Genomic DNA, 12,956 nt, shown 5'->3' on the forward strand with positions numbered 1-12,956 from the left:
GAATGAACTGAAAATCTGAGAAGTCTATTAATGCCACACAGAGCCTCATGGAAAGGCTTTTTCCATCCCAATGGCTGTAAGGTCACCACAGTGCATGTTTCCAGGAAATTACATCAATGCTTATCTGCCCTGAGTCATAATTGTAATTTTTTTTAATATATATATATACACACACACACACACAACTTAATTGAGATGGTATTACTAAGGTATGGGTCAGGTCTAAGTCCCTGCTCCCATGTGGCAAGGAACACTCCTAAAAAGCATGGACAATCCTGCTAGGAAATCATACAGAGCACTCCTCCTTCCTCAAGAATTGCTGGCACTTCTAGAGACAGGAAGATTTTCATTACATAGCCTGCTGCCAGCTCTCCTTTCAGCACAAGCCCATCCCCTTTCTGTTACTGTTATGTCAGGGGAGGACAGTGAGAGAAAGCAGCTCTTGGGATGATACATGGGAGGCAGAGCTTCATTTATAACCCCACACAACTGCTGGAAAAGGTTCAACTTTAAAAAGCATTAGGTTGGTTACCTTATGGGCCCCTGCGGACCAAGAAGTGAAATCACATGAACACAACAGGTCTATTAATCACCACAATGATTCCAAAGTGAGAAACAGCCCCACTGACACACATTCAACTGGAAAAAAAAGTTGAGAAAATCACCTACTAGTAGTTAGGTAACTCCAAAAGTATGGGTAGTTACCTTTCTGTAGGGCTCCCCTTTTGATTTCTCAATGAATTAAAGTATTTAACTTGGATTAAAGTCAGTCAATAGACACATAAATGGAGAGCAACAATGGCATTTCTACCTAAACATGTGTGTTTGCCCTCAGCCAGAGTTACAAACAAACTACACTTACATGAGATGCAGAGGTCACTCTCAGCTTCATAGCACTTGGATTGCAAGGTAAAGAAGAAAAAAATAATTCATTTATGGTCTTCTTTGTCAAGATGGATTCTAGGTCAACTCAAACTGACCTCGTAAAGTAACTGATTGCTTTAGGAATTGTTTCAGAGAACAGAGTAGGCTACAACAAGACTCCTCCATTCACATTCAGAAACTGGAATAATTTACATGACCTTTGAAAGAAGCCATCAAAGTCACAAACCTTCCCAGAGATAGTGGAGATCAAGTGTGTAAGTTATCAGGGGTAAGTGTATGTGTTTATCTGCAAAATGTAAGATGATGGGTTTCCACGTGCCCAGAATTAGCATTTCTCCACAAGCCTGTGCTATTTTTATCACTTCCCCTCTTCAGAAGCCTGGGCTAACGTGACTCTGCTCCCTCCCTGCAGAGCAGCAGATCTGCTTGGGAAAAAGGAGACATTTTCTCTAATGGGAGAGTGGAAATGAGGTCACACCAATTACCCCAAACCACTTGGCTGCCACAGCCATCTTTTCACCTCTGCAGTAAACAAACCCTTGGGGCTGGTCTGTACATGAAGCAACTCCTTTGAGGAGTTCTCCACATCTCCCTTCTCCTCAAGTCCTGATATCAACAACCACAGCACTTTGGACTAACACTTGAAAGTTCAGGTCTCCCAAAAAAAAGCCTCCCATGCAGATATCACAACCACTTTGGGCAGATTCAGAAGCCACCCTGCCTTTCAAAATGCTTTGCCTTGAAGAATAGAAGGTGCACAGTTAAATCTAAAGGAGTAACAACATGAAAGAGAGGAGTTTATACAACCATCTCCTTGAGTTATTCAGTAAAACTACCCTTAAGGATAGAAAGAAATGTGTTTGCACACTATAATCTATATTAAACAGACGCTTAAGAAGTCAACAAATTCAATGTGTTAAGAAGCAACTTTTTAATAAAGAAAGCAAAATCATACTTTGCTGTTAACAAATATTTTGAAAAAGGCTTATAAAATTAAATCTAAGCCAAGTATCTGGTGCATCTGCAGCTGAGAAGGAAGTATCAATACTCCAAACACCTGCTCAGTTTGTGTACTCTCCTTTCTTACAGAGGAAGTATGAGCTTCCAGTTGTCCAAGTGATTTAGAGAGCAATAAACTATTGCTCAACAAAAACTATTTTCTTAGATGACTATAGACTAAGGCCAAAGAAGAAATTCATATGTTAAGCACCATCAACATGGAAGCCTGTCAAAGATGTCAGTTTGAAGAGCCCAGGTTTCTTCCTTGCCCCCCAGGACTGGGGTCAGCCAACCACCAGGGTGAGGCTCACGAGAATCAAACCAAACTATCATGGAAAACACACTCCAGTCACACTGGAGTTGGCTGATGCCACGGGCTGGGCAGCAGCAGGACCTCAATGTGTTCCACAGTGAAGCTGAAGGGTGGAAGAAGAGTCCCAAAGCACTGGAAGAAAGAGAACACAACAATAAATCAGCTCAGCTTCCAAACCAACTTCCTCCTGCAGGCTCAAAGTATGAACAAAACCCACCCCGTGTCTTCCCCTCAAGGCAACAGAACTACAATCCCTTCACTGCTGATGACATGAAACAGGCTTGTTGTAAATGTTAAGTCTTAATGAAGACACACAAAAGAAGAAAAAACCCCCTGGAAGCCACAGCTCCAGCCTTGTCCACTCACCCCTGGCAGGGTCCACTCAGCTGGAGGCCAAGACACTGGGAGCACTCACCGGCCACAGCACCCGCAGCACCTGGGCAGAGGCAGGAGGGTTAGGATGGCATTTCTCCATGCCACAACTCTTCCAGCTGCTCAGCACTGTGCCTTCAGGGCTGAACAGACAGGGGAGAAGGGGAGTTATAGAATCACAGAGTGGTTTGGGTTTGGAAGGGACCTTAAAGATCATCTCCTGTCTTGATTTATGGGTCATCGACTCAAACATGTGCAAACTGAACAGCCCATCCACCAAGAGCAGCCCGTGCTTCCAGACAGGATCCATATTCTAGATGCCATCTAAACAGTTCCAGAAATAAAGATTAGGCTAAAACAAATGGTGCAAGCTCCCCTGCACCTTCTCAACCCATCCCCCAAGTATTCCCCTAGGACTCGGGTTATCCTCACACAAACCCTCGTTTCATGAGGCAGCAACGACAGGACTCATTTACTTTGAAGGTTTCACTTTGGCCCTCCTGGCTTCTATCATAACCTCAAATATTACATTAAAAAGGCTTTTAAAACATAACATTCACAGCAGTGCAGGAGCTTTTCCTTGCAGGCAGCTCTTCCCTGCCTGTTTGCGTGTGGCACCTTCCCATTAAGTGCATGAGTTAAGATGTAGATTAGCAAGGCAAGAAACCTTTGCCCTTGGCACCCACACTCAGCTCTGACAGGAAACTTCAGGCTTTTTTTTTTTCCTATCAAGTGTAGAACCACTCATTACACATTGGCAGGGAAGTGCACATCTCCAAACTATACACATTTTCTCTTAGATAAGCAAAAGACTCAAGTGTTTATAAATATGAAAAGTTCAGCAGCTGGCTAAAAACTTAATTCTCCAGTCTCACTTAATGAGCTTTGGGGAAAGTGGTAGGGGGATTTGTTCAGAAAGTAAAGCAGTGTCACAGAAAGCAGGACTTGCCAGGCTCTGCTTTGCCCTATTTTCTGTCCCTAGATGGCTGCTCTGGGCAAAATGGCACAGAAGGTTCTTATGGGGAGCCAGGGAACATTCAGAATGGGAAATGCTTTCTCCTAATCTTGCAATCATAAAAATTAGCCAATTTTTAATTTAAGTCCCATGACTTCTTTCTTTCTTGTGAAAATACCAAGCGATCCATATCAAACCACTTTGGAACATGGACTGTCTTAGGATTTTGTCCAATTCCCTGAACAAGGAAGTTGTTTTCAGTAGGATTCAGCAAGAACACTGCTGCATTATTTTTTCAATAATTTAATATTAACTAATACTGGTCTATTCCCGTAGCATAAGGTTTGGATTTAAGAAATTGGATTGATCTGCTTGGAATTGCCCAGAGAAGCTGTGGTTGCCCCATCCCTGGAAATGTTCAAGGCCACTTGGTCTCGTGGAAAGTGTCCCTGCCCATGGCAGGGGGTAGAACGGGATGAGCTTTAAGGTCCCTTTCAAGCTAAACCATTCCATGATTCTATGAAGGTGTGTTGGGTGCTTTCAGGAATTTCTGGGAAGATTGTTTACAGTGCCTGCTGTCACTCTGCATCACTGTGTCCTTGAAAGCAGACTTCTGAGTGTCTTTGTGTTCCACAAGGAATTGTGCAACCCCACTTTTGCAAGATGATATTCAGCCACCCAATTCTCCACCCATGTAATTAACTAAGAAATAAAAATTCATACTGAATGAAAAAGTAATCAGACCCTTTTGTCTGCAGTTACAACAGAAGTTGTTTTATGTAGCAGTGCTTTTCAGCTTGTTCAGTGAGCTGTACATATAACTGTCATCCCTTTTGTGTACCTCCTCCCTTCTGTCACTTATTGGGATGAATTTAAGCAGCAACTGCTTGAGAAACAGAGCTGTCTGATGATCAAGAACAGTGTGATTCTCCAAGAGGTCAGAAATCTAGATGAAAAAACCAGCAAGGCTGAGCTGTCACCCTCTGGGAGCACTTGCACTGGTACTGCAGCTCACTGTGGATCCTCCACCACCGCCTGTCCCACTGTCCTCACCAGCACTGGCTCACACAGTGCATCTGCACCTATCAAACCACACAATGGGCTGGAAGGGACCTTAAACATCATCTAATTCCAACCCCCTGCCGTGGGCAGGACCCTCTCCCACTAGACCAGCTTGCTCAGAACTCCATCCAACCTGGCCCTGGACACTTCCAGGGACGAAGAGTCCACAACCTCTGTGGGCATCTCCTCTAACTGGATCAGTAAATGCCAAACACTCCAGCACCAGTCCCCTACAGCTGCAAACCATCCCACCTGTGCCAGACACACTGAGAAGCCCCGTGGTGCCAGCCCACAGTGCTGGGGGTGTGGGGGCAGGATCCCTTCCCACTCCAGAGCCGGTGCCAGCGCTCGGGGCCCTGCTGGTGCTGGATCCCTCTGTGTACATTGGAACCGGCCAACGCTTCCTTGTGATTTTTGGCCACTCGCAATATTTTTAGCAATTTGCCAAGGTTTACCCCGTGATTTATTGTGGAGGAAACAAACTCAAGCACTAACAAATGAAAGTATGTAAACTGCAGACTTTTCAAGTCAATAGGAAGGTATTCAGCTCCTGAGAGCCCTTCCGAGGCTTGGGGGATTCAACTGCTGGGAAAACAGTTGGATTAAGAAGCAACTGAAATGGAATCTAAGGAGCCACAGCTTGGAGATTTACAGTGAAAAATTCCACAGACACAATAATTTCCAACTGCCTTTCCTAAAATTCTGGAATTTCCAAGAAATCTAGCACAGAATTTGTCGGAAATAAATGCATTTTGTATTGCTTTTTCCTAAGGCCAAAGCACTGCAGATAAACCATTCATTATCTCAAATTACTATATTTAATAAGTTAAAACACAGTAAGGTGAAAAATAATGAAATACACGGGAAAATTACCATTTAAAATGCTTAAAGCACTGGAATTACTTGAAGATGTAACACTAGATACAGCAAATAAGAACTGTTTTATTACAATGAAGGCTGGTGTCATTAAATAGGAGATAATATTCCATTTTTTGGTATGAAAATTCAACCAGGTGCTACTGTTACAGAGCTCTAGAACACAAGAGATAATTTATAAAGTGTTAGAAGCCATCACAGCATTATCTATAGTTAAAATATTGAAGCAATCTATTAATTGAATCATGGAATCCCAGAATGGTTTGGGTTGGAAGGGACCTTAAAGATCACCTTGTCCCAGCTCCATTTTGTATTTTATTGCCCCGTTGGCACTAAAAATATAAAATAAAAAGAATTGCCCTGCGTGCAATAAAATCAGAAGTGTTAGTTTGATGGTGAAAATCAGTGTTTCTTGAAAGCTTTCTGAATGCTCTTGAAAACATCAGGAATGGGATCAAAAGTACAATCATGCAATAATTAGAATAAGGAAGAATTTTAGTCATTAGAGTATGATTGGGAGTTAACATTAAAATCAGCTAAAATAGCCAAATACTTGAAGGTGGTATTTTCTTCTCAGCTGTCGATCTTAAGAAATTAATACAGAATTCACCTCTTGCCTGATGATCTCAGTACAAAATTTCCACTTTTGCCAGTATTAAACTAGCACAGAGTGGCAAGAACCCCTCTGCCTGTGCCTCCCACCACTGTGACTTGGCTGGGGAAGGATGTGACAATGTGCCTCTTGATCATCTCAGCTGAACAGACACTATCCATCCCTTCCTATAGAAAATAAACCAAAGGAACATGCTGCCAAATGACCAGACTCTGGGAGTTTTCCCCCCACACACACTTGGACATGTCACTTGACATCCAAACTGCCATTCTGCAAAGCCAACTCACTCATACAAAGTCTTTTTCTTTTTCCTTTTTTTTTTTTTTTGTGGTTCAAGAAACCCAGCAGAGAGAACTTCACCAAGCAATTCTTTGTTAGCATAACATTTGACCTTGTATCTCTTTGGAAATCATACAACTTTGCTAATGCAGCCCTTCCAGAATTAATCAAGCAGATAGTTAGCCCCTAGTTACCATGAACCCAGCCAATTATGAGCAGCACTGAAATTTGTCACTGGCATGTCCAACTACATTTTCCAACATAAAGATCAACAGAAGTGGGTGGAAATGAGGCCCCACTCTCAGACCTGCATGACTTGGACACTGGACTGGGCTCACTAGCAAAGCCAAGGCTTTTAGGAGCAAAGTATTCTTAAAATAAAGGGCTTTCCTCCTGGGTCTCCATTACCTGCTGCATTAAACCAGCCAGGAAGCAAATGCCTCTCACCCTCTATTTTGTAGCAAAGCTACAATAAATGATTCACTGAGAGTTCACAGCTCTTTATTTGCCACTCTGCTCTACTGCATGAGATCTGCAGTTCAATCAAGGCCAAACCTACTGCATGGATTACTTTGGGAAGCTGCCTGTGCAGTTTGTCCCTCAGCTTCCAGAGTCCAGGGAGAGATGACAAGGTTACAAGCAGCAGATGTTAACAGAAGTAAGGAAGAGAAACCCTAAAAAGAGCAGGGCAGAGAGAGGGAGAAAGAGATGGGCACAGAAGACACCCATAGGAACAGACATATTTAAGATATGGCTCATTTAAGATACATATTTAAGATATGACATATTTAAGATACAAGCTCAACAACTGACACATTTAAAGCATCACAGATTATTGCCATCATCAAGTCCAATTTCTATCCCTGAACAGGTACTTAAATGACAGAACTGTGGTCACTGAGCACATTCTCCATCTAGTAACTGGAAACAGATGAGATATAAAAATCCTGAAAGGTAAGTGACAGCCAAACTCACTTGTGACCCTGCTCTGAAGTTAGCAGTTACTTTACCTGTTCTCATCTGTTCCACTCACATCATGCTATGGCTTTCCAATGCTCACAAGAGACCTGTTTTTCCTGCAGCCCAGCCTGCCTTTCACTCCCTTCTCAAAATCTCCAGTCAACACATTTATTTTTGAGCCTCTCCCACTGCAGTCTTCCCCTTCTTTGAGGATAAAATCCATCCCCAACACAGTGCTCTGGGGCAAAACTTCTCTGGTGCTGAAATGCTGCTCTCTCACCCTAACAGTGCAAATTAAAGCCAGGGGATGTTGTAGTAAACAGTTCATCTTGTTGTCAAAACAGACATTTTGCCCAAATCTCAACACGTGTCACTACCAAGGTTCTTAAAAAAGCAGATAAAATAATTCATGCCCCACAGACACGAGGCTGCTCCACCCTAGACATCAAAATTCCCAGAAATCCCCCAGGATAGCTAAGCAAGCCCCACGTGGCAGTACTTACAGCTTTAGCCAAAATGACCATCAGCTCAGGGAACTGGTGGGTGAGCAGGGCCAGCATGGCTGAAAAGGAGCACAGGCCTGCTGTGAAATGGATGAAAAAGGGAAGTTCCTTCTGGGGGTAAACAGAGACCTCGTGAAATGCTGAAAGGAAAAAATGGAGGATGTTGACATTGGACAGTCAAGGACTGTGTTCTGAATTATTTACAGTCTTGTAACCCAGTTCTGGACCTTCAGAAGGAAGAAGTGTGGACTCAAGACTTGTGCAGCACATCTTAGGTCCCAGTACTTAAACTCTTACCCTTCTCAAAAATTTTCTATTTGTCTTCACTGCTAATAGTTATTACACCTTTGTCTTCATTATTAACACTTATTACACCTTTATCTTCATTTTTAAGTTATTACATCTGTCTTCATTTTTAACAGTTATTGCACCTTTGTCTTCATTATTAAGTTATTGCACCTTTGCCTTCATTATTAACAGTTATTACACCTTTATCTTCATTATTAAGTTATTGCACCTTTATCTTCATTATTAACAGTTATTACACCTTTATCTTCATTATTAACAGTTATTGCACCTTTACCTTCATTTTTAACAGTTATTGCACCTTTGCCTTCATTACTAATAGCTATTACACCTTTGTCTTCATTATTAATAATTATCACACCTTTGCCTTTTAGAGAATATTATTAATATTCTCTTTCCAGTTTTCTTTTTCACTTGGGCCTTTATTTTCAAAGCATTTCTTCAGGCTCAGTTTTTGGTGCATAGTCTTTTAACAGGACAGAGGGAAGTAAAAACTCACAAGCTGTTCAAAATTACCCAGAGCAATTAAAACAATTGTGGAGCAGTAATCCTGTCCCCTGAAGGGAACAGCACATCTCCCCACCCTGGGAGAAGCTGAGCAAGTACAAAACCATTGGTATGTTGGACATACAAGGGAGCTGCTTAATACTTCTGCAAGATTTCTGGTTGCAGACTACAGTAAATTTGCTCAGAGCAGCTGACAGAGCAGACCCCAAAGAAAACAGCCCCAGGACTGGGTTATAAATTCTGCACATAGCAGCTCCTTGCAGTTTCCAATCTGTGGTAACCAAATCCAAAGCAGGTGATTAGCCCAGGCTAAGGGTGGCATGTGGAGCTTTCAGCACTCACAACACTACTACTGGTCACCAGCTGAGGACCTGCTGGGTGAATTTGCAATTACTGGCTTTAAATACCTGCAGCTCTGACTTCCATCCAGTGATTTGAGAGGGTTTTTAAATGAAAAAAAAAACCAAACCAAAACAAAACAAAGTTTCTCTAACAATATGTGATCATGAAAGGGCTGCACTTCTTGACAGGCTGTTTTTATAATCTAACAAACCCCTCAGATTTTAAAGCCAGAAGAAAGTCCAGTTGTATTCTTTTTAAACTGAAGGTTGAAGGGGAAGAAGACACTTTACCCTCCCAGTTTCTGGTTTTGAATGCTGGTACATGAAAGCATCATTAGAAAACAAGCCCAGCAAAAGTGCCTTGTGCTACTGCAAATGGCAAAGTGCTTGGGGTTTCTTTTGCTTTTAATGATATGATTTTGGAGCACAATGAAGTAGAACATTTGGAGATCCATGTCTAACACCCATCAGAGATGTTAATGTTACTCAGAGATTCATAATACCTAAAAACTCACCTCATTTTTAAAGCATGGAGCAATATAATTTAGGAAAGGTCCCAACATAAGTTAGGAAAGTGTTAAAAAGAAAAAAAAGCAATAATTTTTTTTTTGCACTGGCTTTTCCTACACTGGGAAATTTAAACCAAATCCAAAATAGGTAAGGACAACCAAAGATAACTCTACACATTCACAGCCATTTGAGAGTTGTTACTCACAGACCAATCCAGGATTTCTGAATCCTTGATTTGGACAACATTATTTTAAATAGATAAATTTAAAAAAATTAAGTGCCAAGACTTCTCGAGGAAGTACCGCAATAAAAGTGTTAAGATGATTTTATTTATGGGTAGTTTTATATTTAAAACGTAACAGGAATGCGTGAGTGATCGTGTTGAAATATCTGCATGTGTTGGTGTTTAATTATGCTGGGAAGTCTACAATTTAGGGTTAGTTGCTAACCAAGGAATTCCTTGTGCAATATCCTGCATAAGTGAGAAATGAGTAATTTAAAGCAGTCTGGGGGCAAATTTAAATTACACATTTTAAATATAACTTCAGGCTTTTAAATAGAAACACGTATGAGCACTTTTCCTTCCCACAGCTGTGGGCTCTGTGGGTCTGCTGGGCCTTTTGCAGGAGCTCTTTCCAGTCCCAGGGGAATTGTGTAGAAGTTCAGCCCCAAAGGAATTCTATTAAGATGTACAATTAAGAGTCCAATTCTACTCCAAATTAATGGTATTTTCCTAAATATGAGGAGCACAGGGTGTAGTGATTTAGATTATTTGCCTCACTCAAAGGAAAAAAACCAACCATGTAGGGTCATAATTGCACAAAATAACCTTGAAGCAATGAGCAGCTGGAAAAGACCTACTTTTCAGCATCAAATATTAGTGCAAATCCACAGATATACATGGATAAAAAGTTCCAGGAGGCATCCAGCAGACAAATATGGACCAATGACTTAATGACAGAAATACAGACTATAGAAATAATGACTACAGATTAACCAAGGATTCTCTTTAAGGTCACAGACAGGTTCTGATGGATACCCAAAAGCAGGACTGGAACCATGCACTGATTCTTTGCTACAACAGGAGTCAAATCCATGACTTCTTTCCAAAGTATGTAGAAAAAAATGGCCCATTTTGTTGTTCTCAAAACTGGCCAGCCTCAGTCTGGATGTCCCACACACAGATTTGATCTCTGAAGGATTTAGGCTATTACAGCATCAAGCTGACATTTACCACACACACACGTCAAGTGCTTCAGGATCTTTTGGGAGGGACATCAACAAATAGCTGAATCCCCTTCACAGGAAGCTCCAACTAAAAAAATCACAGTAAGGTAAATACAGAATACCACAAACTGAACATGTCCTTAGCTTGTGTTTTATTATCATTACTGCTTAGAAACCACTTACTTGGCAGCAGTTCTCTGTCTGCAGTTTCGGTGCAGCTCGGGTAGGGATAGAAAAGATGTCCTTTCTCTAGTGGGTATGGGATCATCCTAAATGCTGCAAAAGGAGTGGGACATCAGATCTGTATTTAACCAGTTGTGTTTGAGGGGAATAAAAGCACACAGATTAGTCTACTGTACAGCAAAAAATAAAAGGAGAGATACTTACTGCCCTCCCACGTGCAGTGCAGCAGATTTAGAGCCCCTTCTATCCTCTTCCAGTGCTGGAGGTGAAAAAAAGCATAGGCTACTGCCTCACTGTCCCCTCGCTTCAGAATGTGCTCTGGAGGCAGCACTAAGCTCTTCATTTCTAGTAAATACTGAAAGGACAAATGCCAAGCACGTTTGGTTACGTGGAACACACCAAACCCTTTAATTGTGAAATGTAAGTGACTGATGGAGGCACGAACTGAGCAAATCCCAGGGGCCACCTGGGGAGGAAACAGCCCAACCCTGACCCAGAGCAGCCAGGCTGTGGGAAGGGAAAAGCAACAAAACACACTCCTGTCTTCAACAATCTTAAATTGGGACTTTCACATATTTAAAAAAAAAAAAAAAATCAAGAAAAAAAATACGGCTTCAGTAAGGCAAAATAAAAATACCTTCTTGTGGAACAGACAGAAGTATAATGCTGCAGGTGCAATACCAATGAGGGACAAATTTAGGCTGATAAAAAACCCCAAACCAACAGTATTTTTGCTCATTATTTCATCACTGAACGTTTCAGTGCAGGAGGCTGAGGATTTGTTAGCCCTCAAGTATGAGCAGCAAACCCAAAGTGTCAGTGTGCTAAACCAAAGGAAGAATAATAAACCAAAACCAGGGGAAAAATCTTCTTTTAATGTGGTTTTACTGGGCTACCACAAAGCATCTCTGATTTCAGATTTTTTTCAATTTCAGCCTTCTCCCTCCATCAGCAGAATATCTGATGCTCAGAAGGGTCAAAGAACACAAGGATTAATCATTTCCCATTTCCTTTGCAACACAGGACATGCAACTTTTCTTCAATGCACCACGTTTTTATTGTGGCACATTAAAAAAAAAAAAGCCTGGTATTCATTTGAACTCAGGTTTTAAAAACAGATGAGCAATTTTTACAAGAATGAAAAGACAGTTTCAGCTCTAGTATTTACCTGTGGGTTGTCCTCTCCTACCACACAGTGTCTCATTCAATAACAGCCAAAGTTAATCCACACCTTTGATCAACGTGGCAATTCCTTGGGGTGTCCCCCAAAGTGTAAGAATGCAGCAAACTCACCGATTTATTTCAGCAGATGCCACAAACTATGAGATTATTTACTAATCCAGTTTGAGGACTTAACTTTTCCCATTCAGATTCTTCAAGGAATGTAGGAGGGGTTGTGCCCCAGCCAAATAAAGCACATTTACTGCCTGGCTAGGTTCTTCTCTCAGTGCCTTGGGCCTGCACTCTGGAGGGTAATATTCTTGCTAATCCCCTCTAATCCTCTTCAATTTTTTTTCCTTTTTTAATTTTTTTTTTTTAACACAGTAAAGGATCACTGGCACACAGGGCTGCTGTGGGAAAATGGTCTCAAATATCTGACCCCTGACCTGGCTCCTCCTGCTCTCCACAGTGCCCACTTTTCCATTGTGCTGACTGGGAATATAAACCCAGCAGTGGTGGGGAAGCCCCACTGCAAGTATTGCCACAACACACCAGTGCTCAGCTCCAGGCTTTGGCTCTCTCTGAGCCCATGTTACCACACAAACAGAGAAATTCCACAGTCTGGCAGGTTCTCATGGCCATGTTTAAGCATAAAACAGGCAAGGTGTCTCAGGGCTGAAAGTATCTTGGGGTTTTGAAGTCTTTATACACCATAAAAATCTCTGAGATATTCAAAATACGATTGGAAAAGGTTGTTTCCTCCAGCACCAAAATGCAGTTTCAGATCTCTAACTGGAAATGGCTTAAGAGGACCAGTTTTCCAGCTGGTTCTAACTTTCCAAACAAACCCCAGCCTTGTAAAAGCAGAGCTGGGAACAAAGAGAAACAAACCTTATTTTATTTT

General features: G+C 41.7%; 1 protein-coding gene across 6 annotated transcripts in view; it reads right to left on the reverse strand.

The window, feature by feature from the left end:
- ST7L (suppression of tumorigenicity 7 like) overlaps positions 1-12,956 on the reverse strand; it is a 31,756-nt gene that overhangs the window by 6,623 nt on the left and 12,177 nt on the right. For 3 of the 6 annotated variants that reach the window (XM_064635896.1, XM_064635890.1, XM_064635891.1), the window contains exons 12-14: positions 11,096-11,246; positions 10,892-10,984; positions 7,818-7,957 (exon numbers count right to left, since the gene is read on the reverse strand). In XM_064635896.1, coding sequence (XP_064491966.1) covers positions 7,818-7,957; positions 10,892-10,984; positions 11,096-11,246 — 384 coding nt within the window. Of the gene's footprint in view, positions 1-1,801; positions 2,330-2,563; positions 2,634-2,691; positions 2,713-7,817; positions 7,958-10,891; positions 10,985-11,095; positions 11,247-12,956 lie in introns of those variants that run through there. The other 3 variants (XM_064635892.1, XM_064635893.1, XM_064635895.1) reach the window with 2 other exon arrangements.

The sequence above is a fragment of the Pseudopipra pipra genome, chromosome 25 (genome assembly GCF_036250125.1).
Source record: "Pseudopipra pipra isolate bDixPip1 chromosome 25, bDixPip1.hap1, whole genome shotgun sequence".
Taxonomy (NCBI): domain Eukaryota; kingdom Metazoa; phylum Chordata; class Aves; order Passeriformes; family Pipridae; genus Pseudopipra; species Pseudopipra pipra.